We start from the raw sequence: 24,129 nt of genomic DNA, 5'->3' as shown, positions 1-24,129 counted from the left end.
AACACAGAGGCAGTCATATAGCTTAAAGGTACAGTAACCACTATACCTCTGTTACTCTGTTGACTATGCTATATTGACTACAGTAACCACTATACCTCTGTTACTCTGTTGACTATGCTATATTGACTACAGTAACCACTATACCTCTGTTTCTCTGTTGACTATGCTATATTGACTACAGTAACCACTATACCTCTGTTACTCTGTTGACTATGCTATATTGACTACAGTAACCACTATACCTCTGTTACTCTGTTGACTATGCTATATTGACTACAGTAACCACTATACCTCTGTTACTCTGTTGACTATGCTATATTGACTACAGTAACCACTATACCTCTGTTACTCTGCTGACTATGCTATATTGACTACAGTAACCACTATACCTCTGTTACTCTGTTGACTATGCTATATTGACTACAGTAACCACTATACCTCTGTTACTCTGCTGACTATGCTATATTGACTACAGTAACCACTATACCTCTGTTACTCTGTTGACTATGCTATATTGACTACAGTAACCACTATACCTCTGTTACTCTGTTGACTATGCTATATTGACTACAGTAACCACTATACCTCTGTTACTCTGTTGACTATGCTATATTGACTACAGTAACCACTATACCTCTGTTACTCTGCTGACTATGCTATATTGACTACAGTAACCACTATACCTCTGTTACTCTGCTGACTATGCTATATTGACTACAGTAACCACTATACCTCTGTTACTCTGCTGACTATGCTATATTGACTACAGTAACCACTATACCTCTGTTACTCTGTTGACTATGCTATATTGACTACAGTAACCACTATACCTCTGTTACTCTGCTGACTATGCTATATTGACTACAGTAACCACTATACCTCTGTTACTCTGTTGACTATGCTATATTGACTAAAGTAACCACTATACCTCTGTTACTCTGTTGACTATGCTATATTGACTACAGTAATGTGAATGAATTGAGTTGGTCATCAATGACTCTCTGGTTAAAGATCTGTTGTGTTATGTATGGAACATGTTAGGGAGGAAGAGGAGGAGGAGGAGGAAGATGATGTTTGTAACCGTGTATTGTAACCCTACAGGGAGAGAGTGGAACAGAGGACTGTCTGGGGGCTCTGGAGAATCTCTTCAGTGTTCTGTTCTCCATGTGCAGACTGATGGTGAGTCACATGGGTAAAGGTGTATACTGTTTAACCCGCCTGAACTCTGCTCAATGACATCTGCTTCCATTGAAAGTGATGTATTGAGGGCGACAATTCCTCTTCGCCAAAACAGTTGCGCTTAGAACTAATGCACCGGAGTGTTCTAAATAACGAGCGCTCCGATGCTGTGCCCCGTGACGCTGCGCCTCGTGACGCTGTACCCCGTGGCGCTGTACCCCGTGGCGCTGTACCCCGTGGCGCTGTACCCCGTGGTGCTGTGCCCCGTGACGCTGCGCCTCGTGACGCTGTACCCCCGTGGCGCTGTACCTCGTGGCGCTGTACCCCGTGGCGCTGTGCCCCCGTGGCGCTGTACCCCGTGACGCTGTGCCCCCGTGGCGCTGTACCCCGTGGCGCTGTACCCCGTGGCGCTGTGCCCCGTGACGCTGTGCCCCGTGGCGCTGTACCCCGTGGCGCTGTACCCCGTGGCGCTGTGCCCCCGTGGCGCTGTGCCCCGTGACGCATTGTGTATATATCAGGCTGTAACTAAATCTCCGGTTAAACTTTTAAGTTCCTCCTCACAGAAATTGTTAAAGAAGGAAGTTTGAACTCAAGTCTGCTGCATATGAAAATTTTACTTACCCTGCATTAGCTCTCAACGCAGGTGTCTTTGTATAAGGACAAGGGCTCCCTCAGTTAGAATGGTAACGAGGACAAGGGCTCCCTCAGTTAGAATGGTAACGAGGACAAGGTCTCCCTCAGTTAGAATGGTAACGAGGACAAGGTCTCCCTCAGTTAGAATGGTAACGAGGACAAGGTCTCCCTCAGTTAGAATGGTAACGAGGACAAGGTCTCCCTCAGTTAGAATGGTAACGAGGACAAGGTCTCCCTCAGTTAGAATGGTAACGAGGACAAGGTCTCCCTCAGTTAGAATGGTAACGAGGACAAGGTCTCCCTCAGTTAGAATGGTAACGAGGACAAGGTCTCCCTCAGTTAGAATGGTAGGAGAGTTGTAGTGCATGTTCTCAACTAACTAGGTATCTCACTAGTATAGTACTGTATAGTATTGTTGTTCTTCTCTAACTGGTCTCTCCTCCCCACTAGGCTCCCTTCACCCCGTTTATTACAGAGATGATGTACCAGAACCTGCGTCACCTGATCGACCCCGCCTCTGTAGAGGAGAAGGACTCCAGTAGCATCCACTACCTCATGTTGCCTCTCGTCAGGTAATCAATCAGTCTATCAATCACACAGTACCTCATGTTGCCTCTAGTCAGGTAATCAATCAGTCTATCAATCACACAGTACCTCATGTTGCCTCTAGTCAGGTAATCTATCAGTCTATCAGTCTATCAATCACACAGTACCTCATGTTGCCTCTAGTCAGGTAATCAATCAGTCTATCAATCACACAGTACCTCATGTTGCCTCTAGTCAGGTAATCAATCAGTCTATCAGTCTATCAATCACACAGTACCTCATGTTGCCTCTAGTCAGGTAATCAATCAGTCTATCAATCAAACAGTACCTCATGTTGCCTCTAGTCAGGTAATCAATCAGTCTATCAGTCTATCAATCACACAGTACCTCATGTTGCCTCTAGTCAGGTAATCAATCAGTCTATCAGTCTATCAATCACACAGTACCTCATGTTGCCTCTAGTCAGGTAATCAATCAGTCTATCAATCACACAGTACCTCATGTTGCCTCTAGTCAGGTAATCAATCAATCAATCATTGAATTTGTCTCGAAGGACCGTGAACTGCACCATTCACTAGCTCAAGTAGCCCCCCCCCCCACTAGTGGTTTAGTGCACTACTATTGAAAAGATCCCCATGGGTGGTAGTGCACTATATAGGGAGTAGGGCGCCATTTTGAAGAGTGACTTCCTCCTGAATCTGAAAGTGTCTCTTAGTAGCAGGGGAAACAGGCAGCTCAGTCTTTCGACTAAAACTATTTATTTCCCATTTTATTAAAAAAATATATAATTTTAAGGATTCCTCTTTAAAATTATATTTAGTTTGAAATTGGTTTGGACTTTTCTTTGAATCTCTTTTGTCAGAAACAAGAAGCGATTTGTGTTTTATAATGACAATGACTCCCTCGGTGATGAGAGTATTTGTTTTGAATCAACTTATCTGTGTTGAAACGCCTGTCAATAATACTTTTCTGTTTGTATCAGTTTATTAACTCTGAGCTGCATTCGTGTCAACTCTCACACACACACACACACACACACACACACACACACACACACACACACACACACACACACACACACACACACACACACACACACACCTACCTTTGTTGTTAGTGCTATGATTGAGTAGCTATACCCTTTAGTGTGTCTCTGAAGCGGCAGGGCCGTTGCTTTAGTCTCTGAAGCGGCAATCTATGTGTGTGTGTGTGTGTGTGTGTATGTGTGTATTCTCCAGTCACTCTGAATGTCTGTCTTCACTACAGTACCTGCTCCCACACACACCTCTACCTCGCCGGTCTTTACCATTCATGCACTGTCCCAACCCACGTATTACTACCCAGCCTGCTCGGCTGCAGCGGGCAACCTTGTTAAGAGCTCCTTCCAGTTCCTGTCCAAGACGTGAGACATCCTGTAGGGGTGACCTCCAATCAGGAGGAGACAAGTCGTCTGTCCGTCCCCTATAAACCCATTAAGTGATTGGTTATCTGTCCTCTCCTTCTGTCTTGTTTCTGTGCGTCTGTCTCTGTCTGTCCCTTATCATGGTAATGGGACACATCTTGCAGCTGTGATTTGCACATTGTGGTATTTCACCTAACAGATATGAGAGTTTATCCAGTGTTGGATTTGTTTTCAAATTCTTTGTGGGTCTGTGTGATCTGTGGTAAAGCATTTGTTAGGAAGTACATATTGTGGGCAGTGGGGTACATATCCTATACTGTAGCAAGGTTATGCTCACTGAGTCTCTACGATGAATTTTGGAAAGTATTCAGACCGCTTGACTTTTTAAACATTTAGTTGCGTTACAGCCTTGTTCTAAAAGTGATTAAATTAATGTTTTTCCTCATCAATCTACACACAATACCCCGTCGTGACATCACAATACCCCGCCGTGACATCACAATACCCCGTCGTGACATCACAATACCCCGTCGTGACATCACAATACCCCGCCGTGACATCACAATACCCCGCCGTGACATCACAATACCCCGTCATGACAAAGTGAAAACAGGTTTTTAGACATTTTTGCACATTTATTACAATTTTTTTTTAAACTGAAATACCTTTTTTTACACAAGTATTCCGACCCTTTTGCTATGAGACTTGAAATTGAGCTCAGGTGCATCCTGTTACCATTGATCATCCTTGAGATGTTTCTACAACTTGATTGGAGTCCACCTGTGGTAAATTCAATTTCAACAGTGACCAAGTAGGCTACTGTGGCTATTTGTTCATAATGTGGGCCTACCGGAGTGGCCTATTTTCAAGACCCTTCGTTGTTGACTAGAAATGATCTATAACTGGGTTAATAACTCACCATCTTGCACAGAATATGAACAAACGGTACCCAAGTGGCTACATGAAGCGCTTGCGTTTGAATTCGAAGCAAGCTCATGCTGTAAACACAGTCCAGTTCAAAGTGAATGGCGCCGATATATGGCAATGGTCTATTTGCATATAGGCCTACTGCAGCTCTGATTGGTTATGGAGCGCCGGTCTGTGTAGAGTAAGTCGTGCATAACCAATGCAATAGAATCCTACTCTGCCTAGAATCTCTTGCCAAGCTTGTTTTGTTTCGGTATATGACATTGAAAGTGGCTAATATTGTGTGGATTCAATCACAATTCCCACAAGTAGAGTGAAATGTTGAAAACTCCAGAAAGTTTAGTTAAATTCAATCTCGTGCTGATATTTAATCTGCGTGGTGGTAGGTAGAGGTGTACCTGGTGGTAGGTAGATGGGTACCTGGTGGTAGGTAGAGGGGTACCTGGTGGTAGGTAGAGGCGTACCTGGTGGTAGGTAGAGGGGTACCTGGTGGTAGGTAGAGGGGTACCTGGTGGTAGGTAGAGGGGTACCTGGTGGTAGGTAGAGGGGTACCCGGTGGTAGGTAGAGGGGTACCCGGTGGTAGGTAGAGGCGTACCTGGTGGTAGGTAGAGGCGTACCTGGTGGTAGGTAGAGGCGTACCTGGTGGTAGGTAGAGGCGTACCCGGTGGTAGGTAGAGGCGTACCCGGTGGTAGGTAGAGGGGTACCCGGTGGTAGGTAGAGGCGTACCCGGTGGTAGGTAGAGGCGTACCTGGTGCTAGGTAGAGGCAGTCACAGGAAATGCTTTCATTCACCCGCTGTACAGTGATAGGGTGAGAGTCTTTTCCTCGTAGCAGGGTGGAGATGACCACTTGTGGAAGACGCTTTTCCAATCACACCCTTTCCTGCTGGGCCCTCAGGGTCGTTTGTGCCTGTGTGCATTATGATGTGGCTCGGGGACCATAGTCGGTCCTCTGTCAGCAGCTCCAGGGTGCGCCGGGTGTTTGTTTTCCTCTACACATTTCCTGTTTGATAACAACCTCTGGCCTTTTGTGTGTCCTCTGTGTATGTGGTGGGGGTGGGGGTGGTGAAGCTCTTTTGTACTTTTGTAGGTTTTTACTGTCGTTTTTTCTGCTGGTTGTTGTTTTCCTTGACAGTCTTTGGAAGTACGAATCCTTTCCAGGTATTTAAAGTTTAAATTCAAGGATGATTGAAGGTGTACCTGGTTGGTTCAGGTCTCCTGAGTAAGTCTATGTGAAAAGAAAAAAATGAATCCAGGTTTAACCCATTCTAATTCTAGATTTTTGGGAAAGATTTCAGGAGCCTGTTCGGCTGCGGAGGGAAGCCTTGTTAAGCGCTCCTTCCTGTTCCTGTCCAAGAAGTGAGACATCCTGTAGAGGTGACCTCCAATCAGGAAGAGCCCGTCTGTCCGCCCGCTATAAACCCATTAAATCATTTTTTATTTTATTAGGAACCCCATTAGCTGTTGCGAAAGAAGCAACTACTCTTCCTGGGGTCCACACAAACCATGACATAATATAGAACATCAATAGACAAGAACAGCTCAAGGACGGCGCTACATAAGGACGGCGCTACATAAGGACGGCGCTACATAAGGACGGCGCTACATAAGGACGGCGCTACATAAGGACGGCGCTACATAAGGACGGCGCTACATAAGGACGGCGCTACATAAGGACGGCGCTACATAAGGACGGCGCTACATAAGGACGGCGCTACATAGGACGGCTACATAAGGACGGCGCTACATGGCGCTACATAAGGACGGCGCTACATGGCGCTACATAAGGACGGCGCTACATAAGGACGGCGCTACATAAGGACGGCGCTACATGGCGCTACATAAGGACGGCGCTACATAAGGACGGCGCTACATAAGGACGGCGCTACATAAGGACGGCGCTACATGGCGCTACATAAGGACGGCGCTACATGGCGCTACATAAGGACGGCGCTACATGGCGCTACATAAGGACGGCGCTACATAAGGACGGCGCTACATAAGGACGGCGCTACATGGCGCTACATAAGGACGGCGCTACATGGCGCTACATAAGGACGGCGCTACATAAGGACGGCGCTACATAAGGACGGCGCTACATAAGGACGGCGCTACATGGCGCTACATAAGGACGGCGCTACATGGCGCTACATAAGGACGGCGCTACATAAGGACGGCGCTACATAAGGACGGCGCTACATAAGGACGGCGCTACATGGCGCTACATAAGGACGGCGCTACATGGCGCTACATAAGGACGGCGCTACATGGCGCTACATAAGGACGGCGCTACATAAGGACGGCGCTACATAAGGACGGCGCTACATAAGGACGGCGCTACATAAGGACGGCGCTACATAAGGGCGGCGCTACATAAGGGCGGCGCTACATAAGGACGGCGCTACATAAGGACGGCGCTACATAAGGACGGCGCTACATAAGGACGGCGCTACATAAGGACGGCGCTACATGGCGCTAAATAAGGACGGCGCTACATGGCGCTACATAAGGACGGCGCTACATGGCGCTACATAAGGACGGCGCTACATAAGGACGGCGCTACATGGCGCTACATAAGGACGGCGCTACATAAGGACGGCGCTACATGGCGCTACATAAGGACGGCGCTACATAAGGACGGCGCTACATGGCGCTACATAAGGACGGCGCTACATGGCGCTACATATGTCAAATAAAAAACAAACGGCCTACATATAAAACAATATCTAGGTCAAGTAGGGGAGACGCGTTGTGCCCCGAGATATCTGTTTGCTGTTCATTTGAGCGATATGAGATGGGAGTTCCATGCTTAGCTTTTTTATAATACTGTACACCTTTCTTGAATTTGTTATGGATTTGGGGACTGTGAAAAGACCCCTGTTGTCTGGTGGGGTGTCTGTGTGTGTCTGAGTGTGTGTGTGTGTGTGTGTGTGTCAGAGCTGTGTGTGTGTGTGTCAGAGCTGTGTGTGTGTGTGTCAGAGCTGTGTGTGTCAGAGCTGTGTGTGTGTGTGTGTGTGTGTGTGTGTGTGTGTGTGTGTGTGTGTCAGAGCTGTGTGTGTGTGTGTCAGAGCTGTGTGTAAGTTGACTATGCAAACCATTTGGAATTCTTCTTCTTCTTATTTTTGATGCAGTCAAATCTCTCAACTCATCGCCAAGAGAGACTGGCATAGTATTTACATCAACCCTTTGGTTATTATTTACAGTACCAGGGATTACTACATGATTCATGATTTATTTAACACTTTTTGGGGGGGATGATTCCATATGTGTTATTTCATGGTTTTGATGTCTTCACTATTATTCTACAATGTAGAACATAGTAAAATAAAGAGAAATCCTGTAATGATTTGACTGGTACTGTATATTAGCCCTCTGATTCACAATGAAGAGCAAGATGTGCCCCTCTGTTCTGGACCAGCTGCAGCTTAACTAGGTCTTTCTTAGCAGCACTGGACCATATGACTGGACAATAATCAAGATCAGACTAAACTAGAGCCTGCAGGACTTGCTTTGTGGAGTGTGGTGTCAAAAAAGCAGAGCATCTCTTTGTCACAGCCAGATCTCGCTCCATCTTTACAACCATTGAATCAATATGTTTTGACCATGACCGTTTACAATCTAAGGTAACGCCAAGTAATTTAGTCTCCTCAACTTGTTCAACAGCCACACCATTCATTACCAGATTCAGCTGAGGTCTAGAATGTAACCTCTCTGGGATATTCGGGACGGTAGTGTCCCACCCCGCCAACAGCCAGTGAAAGTGCAGGGCGCCAAATTCAAAACAACAAAAATCTCATAATTCCCAAAAAATAATCCCATAGAATTCCTCAAGCATCCATCATATTTTACACCATTTTAAAGATATAATTCTCGTTAATCCAGCCACAGTTTCTGATTTCAAAAATGCCTACAGCAAAAGCTCCACAAACTATTATGTTAGGTCACCACCAGCTCACAGAAAAACCCAGCCATTTTTCCAGCAAATCAAATCAAATTTATTTATATAGCCCTTCGTACATCAGCTGATATCTCAAAGTGCTGTACAGAAACCCAGCCTAAAACCCCAAACAGCAAGCAATGCAGGTGTAGAAGCACGGTGGCTAGGAAAAACTCCCTAGAAAGGCCAATACCTAGGAAGAAACCTAGAGAGGAACCAGGCTATGTGGGGTGGCCAGTCCTCTTCTGGCTGTGCCGGGTGGAGATTATAACAGAACATGGTCAAGATGTTCAATGTTCATAAATGACCAGCATGGTCGAATAATAATAAGGCAGAACAGTTGAAACTAGAGCAGTAGCACAGTCAGGTGGAAGTTGAAACTGGAGCAGCAGCATGGCCAGGTAGACTGGGGCCAGCAAGGAGTCATCATGTCAGGTAGTCCTGGGGCATGGTCCTAGGGCTCAGGTCAGTTGAAACTGGAACAGCAGCATGGCCAGGTGGACTGGGGACAGCAAGGAGTCATCATGTCAGGTAGTCCTGGGGCATGGTCCTAGGGCTCAGGTCCTCCGAGAGAGAGAAAGAAAGAGAGAAGGAGAGAATTAGAGAACGCACACTTAGATTCACACAGGACACCGAATAGGACAGGAGAAGTACTCCAGATATAACAAACTGACCCCAGCCCCCCGACACATAAACTACTGCAGCATAAATACTGGAGGCTGAGACAGGAGGGGTCAGGAGACACTGTGGCCCCATCCGAGGACACCCCCGGACAGGGCCAAACAGGAAGGATATAACCCCACCCACTTTGCCAAAGCACAGCCCCCACACCACTAGAGGGATATCTTCAACCACCAACTTACCATCCTGAGACAAGGCTGAGTATAGCCCACAAAGATCTCCGCCACGGCACAACCCAATGGGGGGGGGGGCGCCAACCCAGACAGGATGACCACAACAGTGAATCAACCCACTCAGGTGACGCACCCCCTCCAGGGACGGCATGAGAGAGCCCCAGCAAGCCAGTGACTCAGCCCCTGTAATAGGGTTAGAGGCAGAGAATCCCAGTGGAAAGAGGGGAACCGGCCAGGCAGAGACAGCAAGGGCGGTTCGTTGCTCCAGAGCCTTTCCGTTCACCTTCCCACTCCTGGGCCAGACTACACTCAATCATATGACCCACTGAAGAGATGAGTCTTCAGTAAAGACTTAAAGGTTGAGACCGAGTTTGCGTCTCTGACATGGGTAGGCAGACCGTTCCATAAAAATGGAGCTCTATAGGAGAAAGCCCTGCCTCCAGCTGTTTGCTTAGAAATTCTAGGGACAATTAGGAGGCCTGCGTCTTGTGACCGTAGCGTACGTATAGGTATGTACGGCAGGACCAAATCAGAGAGATAGGTAGGAGCAAGCCCATGTAATGCTTTGTAGGTTAGCAGTAAAACCTTGAAATCAGCCCTTGCTTTGACAGGAAGCCAGTGTAGAGAGGCTAGAACTGGAGTAATATGATCAAATTTTTTGGTTCTAGTCAGGATTCTAGCAGCCGTATTTAGCACTAACTGAAGTTTATTTAGTGCTTTATCCGGGTAGCCGGAAAATAGAGCATTGCAGTAGTCTAACCTAGAAGTGACAAAAGCATGGATTAATTTTTCTGCATCATTTTTGGACAGAAAGTTTCAGATTTTTGCAATGTTACGTAGATGGAAAAAAGCTGTCCTCGAAATGGTCTTGATATGTTCTTCAAAAGAGAGATCAGGGTCCAGAGTAACGCCGAGGTCCTTCACAGTTTTATTTGAGACGACTGTACAACCATTAAGATTAATTGTCAGATTCAACAGAAGATCTCTTTGTTTCTTGGGACCTAGAACAAGCATCTCTGTTTTGTCCGAGTTTAATAGTAGAAAGTTTGCAGCCATCCACTTCCTTATGTCTGAAACACATGCTTCTAGCGAGGGCAATTTTGGGGCTTCACCATGTTTCATTGAAATGTACAGCTGTGTGTCATCCGCATAGCAGTGAAAGTTTACATTATGTTTTCGAATAACATCCCCAAGAGGTAAAATATATAGTGAAAACAATAGTGGTCCTAAAACGGAACCTTGAGGAACACCGAAATTTACAGTTGATTTGTCAGAGGACAAACCATTCACAGAGACAAACTGATATCTTTCCGACAGATAAGATCTAAACCAGGCCAGAACATGTCCGTGTAGACCAATTTGGGTTTCCAATCTCTCCAAAAGAATGTGGTGATCGATGGTATCAAAAGCAGCACATATGGAGATACAATTAATCACTAATCTTTGATGATCTTCATCAGATGACACTCATAGAACTTCATGTTACACAATACATGTATGTTTTGTTCGATAAAGTTCATATTTTTATCCAAAAATCTTATTTTACATTGGCGTGTTATGTTCAGTAGTTCCAAAACATGCAGTGTTTTTGCAGAGAGCCACATCAATTCCCAGAAATACTCATAATAAACATTGATAAAAGATACAACTGTTATACATGGAACTAGATAAACTAGATAAACTTCTCCTTAATGCAACCAGCCAGAGAAATATCCGCCATGTTGGCTAGTCAACATTATCAGAAATAACATTATAGGCCTCCCGGTGGCGCTGCGCCAGCAGAGACTCTGGGTTCGTGCCCAGGCTCTGTCGTAACCGGCCGCGACCGGGAGGTCCGTGGGGCGACGCACAATTGGCCTAGTGTCGTCCGGGTTAGGGAGGGTTTGGCTGGTAGGGATATCCTTGTCTCATCGCGCCCCAGTGACTCCTGTGGCGGCCAGCCAATATTCCACTGTATCTTCAATAGGGGCTGAGTTGAAAAACGACCAACCTCAGTTTTCCCACTTCCTGGTTGGATTTTTTAAATCAGGTTTTCACCTGTTATACTCACAGACATCATTCAAACAGTTTTAGAAACGTCAGATTGTTTTCTATGCATATTCTAGCTTTTATGGCTGAGTAGCAGCAGGTTTACTCTGTGCACCTTATTCATCCAAGCTACTCAATTACTGCCCCCCAGTCACCAAGAAGTTAAGGAATACTCTTAGTTTTAGAGATATTCAGGACCAGTGTATTACAGGCCACCCATTTGAAAACAGACTGCAACTCTTTGTTAAGGTTTTCAGTGACTTCATTAGCTGTGGTTGCTGATGTGTATATGGTTGAATCATCAGCATACATGGACACACAGGCTTTGTTTAATGCCAGTGGCAGGTCATTGATAAAATAGAAAAGAGTAGAGGGCCTAGAGAGCTGCCCTGCGGTACACCACACTTTACATATTTAACATTAGAGAAGCTTCCATTAAAGTATCCACGATATGACAGAGGTTTGAAAAGCCATAAAATAAATAAAAAAATTCCAACAACAGGTTACGGTAAATAATATCAAAGGCTGCACTGAAATCTAACAGTACATCTCCTACAATCTTCTTATCAATTTCAATAATCAATTTATTTCAACCAATCATCAGTCATTTGTGTCAGTGCAGTACATGTTGAGTGCCCTTCTCTAAAAGCATGCTGAAAGTCTGGAAAAAAACTATTTGCTAAGAGCTGGCAACAAGCTGAAAGGTCTGCTGTTAGAACCATTAAAGGCCGCTGTACCACTCTTGGGTAGCGGAATGGCTTTGGCTTCCCTCCAGGCCTGAGGACAAAGACTTTCCTCTAGGCTCCGATTAAAGATATGACAGATAGGAGTGGCTATAGAGTCAGCCACCATCCTCAGTAGGAGTGGCTATAGAGTCAGCTACCATCCTCAGTAGGAGTGGCTATAGAGTCAGCTACCATCCTCAGTAGGAGTGGCTATAGAGTCAGCAGGGTGTAGAGTGTAGAGGTGGCAGGGTAGACTAGTGGTTAGAGTGTTAGAGTGTAGAGGTGGCAGGGTACCCTAGTGGTTAGAGTGTAGAGGTGGCAGGGTACCCTAGTGGTTAGAGTGTAGAGGTGGCAGGGTACCCTAGTGGTTAGAGTGGAGGGGCGGCAGGGTAGCCTAGTGGTTAGAGTGTAGAGGTGGCAGGTAGCCTAGTGGTTAGAGTGTAGAGGCGGCAGGTAGCCTAGTGGTTAGAGTGTAGAGGCGGCAGGGTACCCTAGTGGTTAGAGTGTAGAGGCGGCAGGTAGCCTAGTGGTTAGAGTGTAGAGGTGGCAGGGTACCCTAGTGGTTAGAGTGTAGAGGCGGCAGCGTAGCCTAGTGGTTAGAGTGTAGAGGTGGCAGGGTAGCCTAGTGGTTAGAGTGTAGAGGTGGCTGGTAGCCTAGTGGTTAGAGTGTAGAGGCGGCAGCGTAGCCTAGTGGTTAGAGTGTAGAGGTGGCTGGTAGCCTAGTGGTTAGAGTGTAGGGGTGGCAGGTAGCCTAGTGGTTAGAGAGTAGAGGCGGCAGGTAGCCTAGTGGTTAGAGTGTAGAGGTGGCAGGTAGCCTAGTGGTTAGAGTGTAGAGGTGGCAGGTAGCCTAGTGGTTAGAGTGTAGAGGAGGCAGGTAGCCTAGTGGTTAGAGTGTAGAGGGGCAGGTTGCCTAGTGGTTAGAGTGTAGAGGAGGCAGGTAGCCTAGTGGTTAGAGTGTAGAGGAGGCAGGTAGCCTAGTGGTTAGAGTGTAGAGGTGGCAGGTAGCCTAGTGGTTAGAGGCGGCAGGTAGTCTAGTGGTTAGAGTGTAGAGGAGGCAGGTAGTCTAGTGGTTAGAGTGTAGAGGTGGCAGGTAGCCTAGTGGTTAGAGTGTAGAGGCGGCAGGTAGCCTAGTGGTTAGAGTGTAGAGGCGGCAGGTAGCCTAGTGGTTAGAGTGTAGAGGCGGCAGGTAGCCTAGTGGTTAGAGTGTAGAGGCGGCAGGTAGCCTAGTGGTTAGAGTGTAGAGGCGGCAGGTAGCCTAGTGGTTAGAGTGTAGAGGCGGCAGGTAGCCTAGTGGTTAGAGTGTAGAGGCGGCAGGTAGCCTAGTGGTTAGAGTGTAGAGGCGGCAGGTAGCCTAGTGGTTAGAGTGTAGAGGCGGCAGGTAGCCTAGTGGTTAGAGTGTAGAGGCGGCAGGTAGCCTAGTGGTTAGAGTGTAGAGGCGGCAGGTAGCCTAGTGGTTAGAGTGTAGAGGCGGCAGGTAGCCTAGTGGTTAGAGTGTAGAGGCGGCAGGTAGCCTAGTGGTTAGAGTGTAGAGGCGGCAGGTAGCCTAGTGGTTAGAGTGTAGAGGCGGCAGGTAGCCTAGTGGTTAGAGTGTAGAGGCGGCAGGTAGCCTAGTGGTTAGAGTGTAGAGGCGGCAGGTAGCCTAGTGGTTAGAGTGTAGAGGCGGCAGGTAGCCTAGTGGTTAGAGTGTAGAGGCGGCAGGTAGCCTAGTGGTTAGAGTGTAGAGGCGGCAGGTAGCCTAGTGGTTAGAGGCGGCAGGTAGCCTAGTGGTTAGAGGCGGCAGGTAGCCTAGTGGTTAGAGGCGGCAGGTAGCCTAGTGGTTAGAGGCGGCAGGTAGTCTAGTGGTTAGAGTGTAGAGGTGGCAGGTAGCCTAGTGGTTAGAGGCGGCAGGTAGTCTAGTGGTTAGAGTGTAGAGGAGGCAGGTAGTCTAGTGGTTAGAGTGTAGAGGTGGCAGGTAGCCTAGTGGTTAGAGGCGGCAGGTAGTCTAGTGGTTAGAGTGTAGAGGAGGCAGGTAGCCTAGTGGTTAGAGTGTAGAGGAGGCAGGTAGCCTAGTGGTTAGAGTGTAGAGGTGGCAGGTAGCCTAGTGGTTAGAGTGTAGAGGTGGCAGGTAGCCTAGTGGTTAGAGTGTAGAGGTGGCAGGTAGCCTAGTGGTTAGAGTGTAGAGGTGGCAGGTAGCCTAGTGGTTAGAGTGTAGAGGTGGCAGGTAGCCTAGTGGTTAGAGTGTAGAGGTGGCAGGTAGCCTAGTGGTTAGAGTGTAGAGGTGGCAGGTAGCCTAGTGGTTAGAGTGTAGAGGTGGCAGGTAGCCTAGTGGTTAGAGTGTAGAGGTGGCAGGTAGCCTAGTGGTTAGAGTGTAGAGGTGGCAGGTAGCCTAGTGGTTAGAGTGTAGAGGTGGCAGGTAGCCTAGTGGTTAGAGTGTAGAGGCGGCAGGTAGCCTAGTGGTTAGAGTGTAGAGGCGGCAGGTAGTCTAGTGGTTAGAGTGTAGAGGCGGCAGGTAGTCTAGTGGTTAGAGTGTAGAGGCGGCAGGTAGTCTAGTGGTTAGAGTGTAGAGGCGGCAGGTAGTCTAGTGGTTAGAGTGTAGAGGCGGCAGGTAGTCTAGTGGTTAGAGTGTAGAGGCGGCAGGTAGCCTAGTGGTTAGAGTGTAGAGGTGGCAGGTAGCCTAGTGGTTAGAGCTTTGGGCCAGTAACCGAAAGGATCGAATCCCCGAGCTGACAGGGTGCGTCGTTCTGCCCCTGAACAGGCAGTCATTGAAGGTAGGCCGTCATTGAAAATAAGAATTTGTTCTTAGCTGACTTGCCTAGTTAATAAAGGTTAAAAAATAAAATACCCACTGTGTCACTGTCTTCTACCTGGTCCCAGTCTGACCTGTCTAACCTGCTATTATTATTGTGTGTGTGTGACAGGGAGTCGTTGATTGACAAGCGTATAGAAAGTGCGGTGTGTCAGATGCAGTCTGTCATTGAGCTTGGACGAGTCATCCGAGACCGCAGGACTCTGCCCGTTAAGGTAAGAGGACATCAACTGTGTGTGTTTTTCTTCTCTTAGCTAGCATTTGTTGTTGTCATGTATAGCGCTACGTGTGTGTGATTGTTGTCGTTTTGTTGTTGTTGTTTTCCCTGAAGGTGGTAGTATGTATGTGTTATGTCTAGTACACTAATGGCTGTTGTTGTTGTTGTGTACTAACGGTTGTTGTTGTTGTGTACTAACGGTGGTTGTTGTTGTGTACTAACGGTTGTTGTTGTTGTGTACTAACGGTTGTGGTTGTTGTGTACTAACAGTTATTGTTATTATGTTGTAGTACCCCATGAAGTGTCTGTTGTTGTGTACTAACGGTTGTTGTTGTTGTTGTGTACTAACGGTTGTTGTTGGGTACTAACGGTTGTTGTTGTTGTTGGGTACTAACGGTTGTTTTTGGATACTAACGGTTGTTGTTGGGTACAAACGGTTGTTGTTGGGTACTAACGGTTGTTGTTGGGTACTAACGGTTGTTGTTGGGTACTAACGGTTGTTGTTGGGTACTAAAGGTTGTTGTTGGGTACTAAAGGTTGTTGTTGGGTACTAAAGGTTGTTGTTGGGTACTAAAGGTTGTTGTTGGGTACTAACGGTTGTTGTTGGGTACTAAAGGTTGTTGTTGTGTACTAACGGTTGTTGTTGGGTACTAACGGTTGTTGTTGGGTACTAACGGTTGTTGTTGGGTACTAACGGTTGTTGTTGTGTACTAACGGTTGTTGTTGTGTACTAACGGTTGTTGTTGTGTACTAACGGTTGTTGTTGTGTACTAACGGTTGTTGTTGTGTACTAACGGTTGTTGTTGTGTACTAACGGTTGTTGTTGGGTACTAAAGGTTGTTGTTGGGTACTAACGGTTGTTGTTGGGTACTAAAGGTTGTTGTTGGGTACTAACGGTTGTTGTTGGGTACTAACGGTTGTTGTTGTGTACTAACGGTTGTTGTTGTGTACTAACGGTTGTTGTTGTGTACTAACGGTTGTTGTTGTTGTGTAGTATCCCTTAAAGGAGGTGGTAGTGATCCACCAAGATCCAGAAGCTCTGAGAGACATCACCTCCCTGCAGAAATACATCCTGGAGGTAAGAGATATACACAAACACATATATTCACTCGCTCGCTCGCTCGCCAGTTAATTGGGTACACTCATCTAGTACCAGGTTGGACCCCCCCCCCTCTCCCCTTGCATCCACAACAACCTGAATTCTTCGGGGTATTCTACAAGGTGTCGGAAACGTTCCAAATGGATGTTAGTCACGATGACATCACACAGTTGCAGCAGATTGGACGGTGGTACATTCATGCTGCTAACAGCCCGTTCCATCTCATCCCATTATGCTCTATAGGGTTGAGGTCTGGAGGACTGACCAGGACACTCTAGTAAACTGAACTCGCTGTCATGTTCCAGGCAATGTTTTTCCACTCCTCCATTGTCCAGTGTTGGTGATGGCGTTGCTCACGGGAGCTGCTTCCTGTTCTTACCTGATAGGAGTGGAACCCTGGTGTGGTCGTCTGCTGCAAATAGCCAATCAGTAACAGGGATCAACGAGTTGTGTGTTCAGAGATGAGAGTTTGACTGCGCCATTATTTGTCTGTTTTGTGGTCCGACCTGTTCGCTTGCAGGATATTTTTTGCCGTTCTACATCGACCTCTCGACTGCCGGTGACTGGATGTGTTTTGTTTGTGGCACCATTCTCTGTAAACACTAGAGACTGTTGTGTGTGAAAAGCCCAGGAGGAAGGCTGCTTCTGAGATACTGGATCTGGCGTGCCGACGATCATACCACGCTCTCGAAAGTTGCTTAGGTCACTGGTTTTGCCCATTTCATTTTTATTTATTTAACCTTTATTTAACTAGACAAGTCAGTTAAGAACAAATTATTATTTACTATGACAGCCTACCAAAAGGCAAAAAGGCCTCCTGTGGGGACGGGGATAAATAAATAAATAAATACAATATACATATAGGACAAAACACACATCACAAGAAGGGAGACAACACAACACTACATAAAGAGAGACAACACTACACTACATAAAGAGAGACAACACAACACTACATAAAGAGAGACATAAGACAACACTACATAAAGAGAGACATAAGACAACACTACATAAAGAGAGACAACACAACACTACATAAAGAGAGACATAAGACAACACTACACTACATAAAGAGAGACATAAGACAACACTACACTACATAAAGAGAGACATAAGACAACACTACATAAAGAGAGACACCACAACACTACATAAAGAGAGACATAAGACAACACAACACTACATAAAGAGAGACATAAGACAACACTACATAAAGAGAGAACACAACACTACATAGAGACATAAGACAACACTACATAAAGAGAGACAACACAACACACATAAGACAACACTACACTACATAAAGAGAGACATAAGACAACACAACACTACATAAAGAGAGACATAAGACAACACTACATAAAGAGAGACATAAGACAACACAACACTACATAAAGAGAGACCTGAGACAACACTACATCAAGAGAGAACACAACACTACATAGAGACATAAGACAACACTACATAAAGAGAGACAACACAACACACATAAGACAACACTACACTACATAAAGAGAGACATAAGACAACACAACACTACATAAAGAGAGACATAAGACAACACTACATAAAGAGAGACCTAAGACAACACTACACTACATAAAGAGAGACATAAGACAACACAACACTACATAAAGAGAGACATAAGACAACACTACATAAAGAGAGACCTAAGACACCACTACACTACATAAAGAGAGACCTAAGACAACACTACACTACATAAAGAGAGACATAAGACACCACAACACAAAGAGAGACACCACAACACTACATAGAGACCTGAGACAACACAACACTACATAGAGACATAAGACACCACAACACTACATAAAGAGAGACCTGAGACAACACAACACTACATAAAGAGAGACATAAGACACCACAACACTACATAAGGAGAGACCTAAGACACCACAACACTACATAAAGAGAGACCTAACACTACATAAAGAGAGACCTAACACTACATAAAGAGAGACCTGAGACAACAACATAGCAAGGCAGCAACACAGCATGACAACAGCATGGTAGCAGGCACATGGCAGCAGCACAACATTACACCTACTCATTCAAGGGTTTTTCTTTATTTTTACTATTTTCTATAGAAGATAGCCCTATTTGGCTATATTCTGTATACCAGCCCTACCTTGTCACAACACAACTGATCGGCTCAAACGTGTTAATAAGGAAAGAAATTCCACAAATGAACTTTTTAAGAAGGAACACCTGTTAATGGAAATGCATTCCAGGTGACTACCTCATGAAGCTGGTTGAGAGAATGCCAAGAGTGTGAAAAACTGTCATCAAGGCAAAAGGTGGCTACTTTGAAGAATCTAAAATATATTTTTGATTTGTTTAACACTTTTTTTTGGTTACTACATGATTCCGTATGTGTTATTTCATAGTTTTGATGTCTTCACTATTATTCTACAATGTAGAACATAGTAAAATATAAAGGACTTTTGACTGGTACTATATTCTGTAGCACAACAACCCATCCTGCTAAGACGGTGAAGTGAATTAAACTGTTGAAGGATGAAATGCAGAGGAATTCAGCAATGTGATAAACAACTCCTATAGTAATATTATGTTGTTACTGTAGATAATGAATTGGTCTTTTATAAGTCTGAGCCCTGAATAAAGTTGTTCAGTTTAATGTCAAGTGCAATATCAAGTCTATCTAGTATTAGACGCAGTACAATATCATGTCTATCTAGTATTAGACGCAGTACAATATCATGTCTATCTAGTATTAGACACAGTGCAATATCAAGTCTATCTAGTATTAGACGCAGTACAATATCATGTCTATCTAGTATTAGACACAGTACAATATCAAGTCTATCTAGTATTAGACGCAGTACAATATCATGTCTATCTAGTATTAGACGCAGTACAATATCATGTCTATCTAGTATTAGACACAGTACAATATCAAGTATTAGACACAGTACAATATCTAGTATTACAGACACAGTACAATATCTAGTATTAGAGACACAGTACAATATCTAGTATTAGAGACACAGTACAATATCTAGTATTACAGACACAGTATTAGATCCAGCCCTGTACCCTAACCTGTTGTCCTTCAACACCCAGCCCTAACCCTAACCTGTTGTCCTTCAACACCCAGCCCTAACCCCAACCTGTTGTCCTTCAACACCCAGCCATAACCCTAACCTGTTGTCCTTCAACACCCAGCCCTAACCCCAACCTGTTGTCCTTCAACACCCAGCCCCAACCTGTTGTCCTTCAACACCCAGCCCTAACCCTAACCTGTTGTCCTTCAACACCCAGCCCTAACCCCAACCTGTTGTCCTTCAACACCCAGCCCTAACCCCAACCTGTTGTCCTTCAACACCCAGCCCTAACCCCAGCCTGTTGTCCTTCAACACCCAGCACCAACCTGTTGTCCTTCAACACCCAGCCCTAACCCTAACCTGTTGTCCTTCAACACCCAGCCCTAGCCCCAACCTGTTGTCCTTCAACACCCAGCCCTAGCCCCAACCTGTTGTCCTTCAACACCCAGCCCCAACCTGTTGTCCTTCAACACCCAGCCCTAACCCCAGCCTGTTGTCCTTCAACACCCAGCACCAACCTGTTGTCCTTCAACACCCAGCCCTAACCCTAACCTGTTGTCCTTCAACACCCAGCCCTAACCCCAACCTGTTGTCCTTCAACACCCAGCCCTAGCCCCAACCTGTTGTCCTTCAACACCCAGCCCTAACCCTAACCTGTTGTCCTTCAACACCCAGCCCTAACCCTAACCTGTTGTTCTTCAACACCCAGCCCTAACCCCAACCTGTTGTCCTTCAACACCCAGCCCTAGCCCCAACCTGTTGTCCTTCAACACCCAGCCCTAACCCCAGCCTGTTGTCCTTCAACACCCAGCCCCAACCTGTTGTCCTTCAACACCCAGCCCTAACCCTAACCTGTTGTTCTTCAACACCCAGCCCTAACCCCAACCTGTTGTCCTTCAACACCCAGCCCTAGCCCCAACCTGTTGTCCTTCAACACCCAGCCCTAACCCCAGCCTGTTGTCCTTCAACACCCAGCACCAACCTGTTGTCCTTCAACACCCAGCCCTAACCCTAACCTGTTGTTCTTCAACACCCAGCCCTAACCCCAACCTGTTGTCCTTCAACACCCAGCCCTAGCCCCAACCTGTTGTCCTTCAACACCCAGCCCTAACCCCAGCCTGTTGTCCTTCAACACCCAGCACCAACCTGTTGTCCTTCAACACCCAGCCCTAACCCCAACCTGTTGTTCTTCAACACCCAGCCTTAACCTGTTGTCCTTCAACACCCAGCCCTAACCTGTTGTCCTTCAACACCCAGCCCTAACCTGTTGTCCTTCAACACCCAGCCCTAACCCCAACCTGTTGTTCTTCAACACCCAGCCCTAACCCTAACCTGTTGTCCTTCAACACCCAGCCCTAACCCCAACCTGTTGTCCTTCAACACCCAGCCCCAACCTGTTGTCCTTCAACACCCAGCCCTAACCCCAACCTGTTGTCCTTCAACACCCAGCCCTAACCCCAGCCTGTTGTCCTTCAACACCCAGCCCTAACCCTAACCTGTTGTCCTTCAACACCCAGCCCTAACCTGTTGTCCTTCAACACCCAGCCCTAACCTGTTGTCCTTCAACACCCAGCCCTAACCTGTTGTCCTTCAACACCCAGCCCTAACCTGTTGTCCTTCAACACCCAGCCCTAACCTGTTGTCCTTCAACACCCAGCACCAACCTGTTGTCCTTCAACACCCAGCCCTAACCCTAACCTGTTGTCCTTCAACACCCAGCCCTAACCCTAACCTGTTGTCCTTCAACACCCAGCCCTAACCCCAACCTGTTGTCCTTCAACACCCAGCCCTAACCCCAACCTGTTGTCCTTCAACACCCAGCCCTAACCCTAACCTGTTGTCCTTCAACACCCAGCCCTAACCTGTTGTCCTTCAACACCCAGCCCTAACCTGTTGTCCTTCAACACCCAGCCCTAACCTGTTGTCCTTCAACACCCAGCCCTAACCTGTTGTCCTTCAACACCCAGCCCTAACCTGTTGTCCTTCAACACCCAGCACCAACCTGTTGTCCTTCAACACCCAGCCCTAACCCTAACCTGTTGTCCTTCAACACCCAGCCCTAACCCTAACCTGTTGTCCTTCAACACCCAGCCCTAACCCCAACCTGTTGTCCTTCAACACCCAGCCCTAACCCCAACCTGTTGTCCTTCAACACCCAGCCCTAACCCTAACCTGTTGTCCTTCAACACCCAGCCCTAACCCTAACCTGTTGTGCTTCAACACCCAGCCCTAACCCCAACCTGTTGTCCTTCAACACCCAGCCCTAACCCCAGCCTGTTGTCCTTCAACACCCAGCCCTAACCCCAACCTGTTGTCCTTCAACACCCAGCCCTAACCTGTTGTCCTTCAACACCCAGCCCTAACCTGTTGTCCTTCAACACCCAGCCCTAACCTGTTGTCCTTCAACACCCAGCCCTAACCTGTTGTCCTTCAACACCCAGCCCTAACCTGTTGTCCTTCAACACCCAGCCCTAACCTGTTGTCCTTCAACACCCAGCCCTAACCTGTTGTCCTTCAACACCCAGCCCTAACCTGTTGTCCTTCAACACCCAGCCCTAACCTGTTGTCCTTCAACACCCAGCCCTAACCTGTTGTCCTTCAACACCCAGCCCTAACCTGTGTCCTTCAACACCCAGCCCTAACCTGTTGTCCTTCAACACCCAGCCCTAACCTGTTGTCCTTCAACACCCAGCCCTAACCGGTTGTCCTTCAACACCCAGCCCTAACCTGTTGTCCTTCAACACCCAGCCCTAACCTGTTGTCCTTCAACACCCAGCCCTAACCTGTTGTCCTTCAACACCCAGCCCTAACCTGTTGTCCTTCAACACCCAGCCCTAACCTGTTGTCCTTCAACACCCAGCCCTAACCTGTTGTACTTCAACACCCAGCCCTAACCGGTTGTCCTTCAACACCCAGCCCTAACCTGTTGTCCTTCAACACCCAGCCCTAACCTGTTGTCCTTCAACACCCAGCCCTAACCTGTTGTCCTTCAACACCCAGCCCTAACCTGTTGTCCTTCAACACCCAGCCCTAACCTGTTGTCCTTCAACACCCAGCCCTAACCTGTTGTCCTTCAACACCCAGCCCTAACCTGTTGTCCTTCAACACCCAGCCCTAACCTGTTGTCCTTCAACACCCAGCCCTAACCTGTTGTCCTTCAACACCCAGCCCCAACCTGTTGTCTTTCAACACCCAGCCCTAACCCCAGCACCAGCACCAGGCCAGACAGGATGTTGATAAGAGACCAGGGTGATGTGGGGCGCTGGGCTGAAAGCATCGGCTCATCCCCCGGTGCCTGGCTGGGTCAGAGACACGGAAAAATAATCTGCTGCTCTGTGGCTCGGACTGATCCATCCCTCACTACGTTTTTGTGACACCCTCACACACACACACACTCACACACACACACACACTCACTCACTCACTCACTCACTCACTCACTCACACACACACACACACACACACACACTCACACGGTACACTACCTTTCACTTTTCTGGATCTTAGAGGGCACGAGCATGCATGAGGTGTAATTCTCTCTCTCTCACTCACTCACTCACACACACACATTTTGTGTTTCCACCGATCTGACGGTGTTGATTGTTGCCGGTACAGAACAGAAGTGTGTTCTAGTCCTGTCCTGGTTGTTGCTACCAGCAGTCACCACCACCTCCCTCCGTTGTGTTCTAGTCCTGTCCTGGTTGTTGCTACCAGCAGTCACCACCACCTCCCTCCACCACCTCCCTCCGTTGTGTTCTAGTCCTGTCCTGGTTGTTGCTACCAGCAGTCACCACCACCTCCCTCCGTATCTGAACAGGTGGTTGATGCACGTTTTAGTAGCGACTCTGCGGACCTAAGATACACAGAACACTGCGATGGTAGAGGAAACAACAGTTGTCTTCATGTAGCCTGGCGTTCAGGACGATGGGCCAGCAACCAGAGTGTCGCTGGTTCAAATCCCACGGTCCAAGAACAAAAAATAATCTGGTGACGAAGCAAAATAGTATGTTGTGCTTTTTTTGTTGTTTTTTTGGGAGCAAGGCAGTAAAACCTCCTCCTCTCCTCCCCTTTCTCTTTTCTCTCAGGAATTGAATGTCCGCCAGTTGACCTTGTCCACGGACAAAGACAAGTACGGCATCAGCCTGCGGGCTGAACCGGACCACATGGTGCTGGGAAAGAGGCTGAAAGGAGCCTTCAAATCCATTACGGCGTCCATTAAAGAGCTGAAGAGCGAACAGCTGGAGACCTTCCAGAAGACTGGTAGGATGGGAGGGGAACGGGGGGCAGGGAGAACGGGGGGCAGGGGGAACGGGGGGGCGGGAGAACGGGAGAACGGGGGAACGGGGGGCAGGGGAGCGGGGGCAGGGGGAACGGGGGGCAGGGGAGCGGGGAGCGGGGGGCAGGGGAGCGGGGGGCAGGGGAGCGGGGAGCGGAGGGCAGGGGGAACGGGGGGCAGGGGAGCGGAGGGGAGCGGGGGGCAGGGGAGCGGGGGGCAGGGGAGCGGGGGGCAGGGAGAACGGGGGGGCGGGAGAACGGGGGGCAGGGGGGGGAGCGGGGGGCAGGGAGAACGGGGGGGCGGGAGAACGGGGGGCAGGGGGAACGGGGGGGCGGGGAGCGGGGGGCAGGGAGAACGGGGGAGCGGGGGGCAGGGAGAACGGGGGGGCGGGAGAACGGGGGGCAGGGGGAACGGGGGGGCGGGAGAACGGGGGGC

At 47.7% G+C, this 24,129-nt stretch overlaps 1 protein-coding gene across 1 annotated transcript in view; it reads left to right on the top strand.

The window, feature by feature from the left end:
* iars1 (isoleucyl-tRNA synthetase 1) overlaps positions 1 to 24,129 on the top strand; it is a 106,524-nt gene that overhangs the window by 59,114 nt on the left and 23,281 nt on the right. The window contains 5 exon segments of the mRNA XM_031825799.1: positions 1,102 to 1,179; positions 2,263 to 2,384; positions 15,129 to 15,231; positions 16,228 to 16,311; positions 23,504 to 23,678. Coding sequence (XP_031681659.1) covers positions 1,102 to 1,179; positions 2,263 to 2,384; positions 15,129 to 15,231; positions 16,228 to 16,311; positions 23,504 to 23,678 — 562 coding nt within the window.

Source organism: Oncorhynchus kisutch, linkage group LG5 (assembly GCF_002021735.2).
Source record: "Oncorhynchus kisutch isolate 150728-3 linkage group LG5, Okis_V2, whole genome shotgun sequence".
In the NCBI taxonomy this organism is placed as follows: Eukaryota; Metazoa; Chordata; class Actinopteri; order Salmoniformes; family Salmonidae; genus Oncorhynchus; species Oncorhynchus kisutch.
Note: the sequence above shows the minus strand (reverse complement) of the source record. Positions and strands in the feature narration are given on the sequence as shown.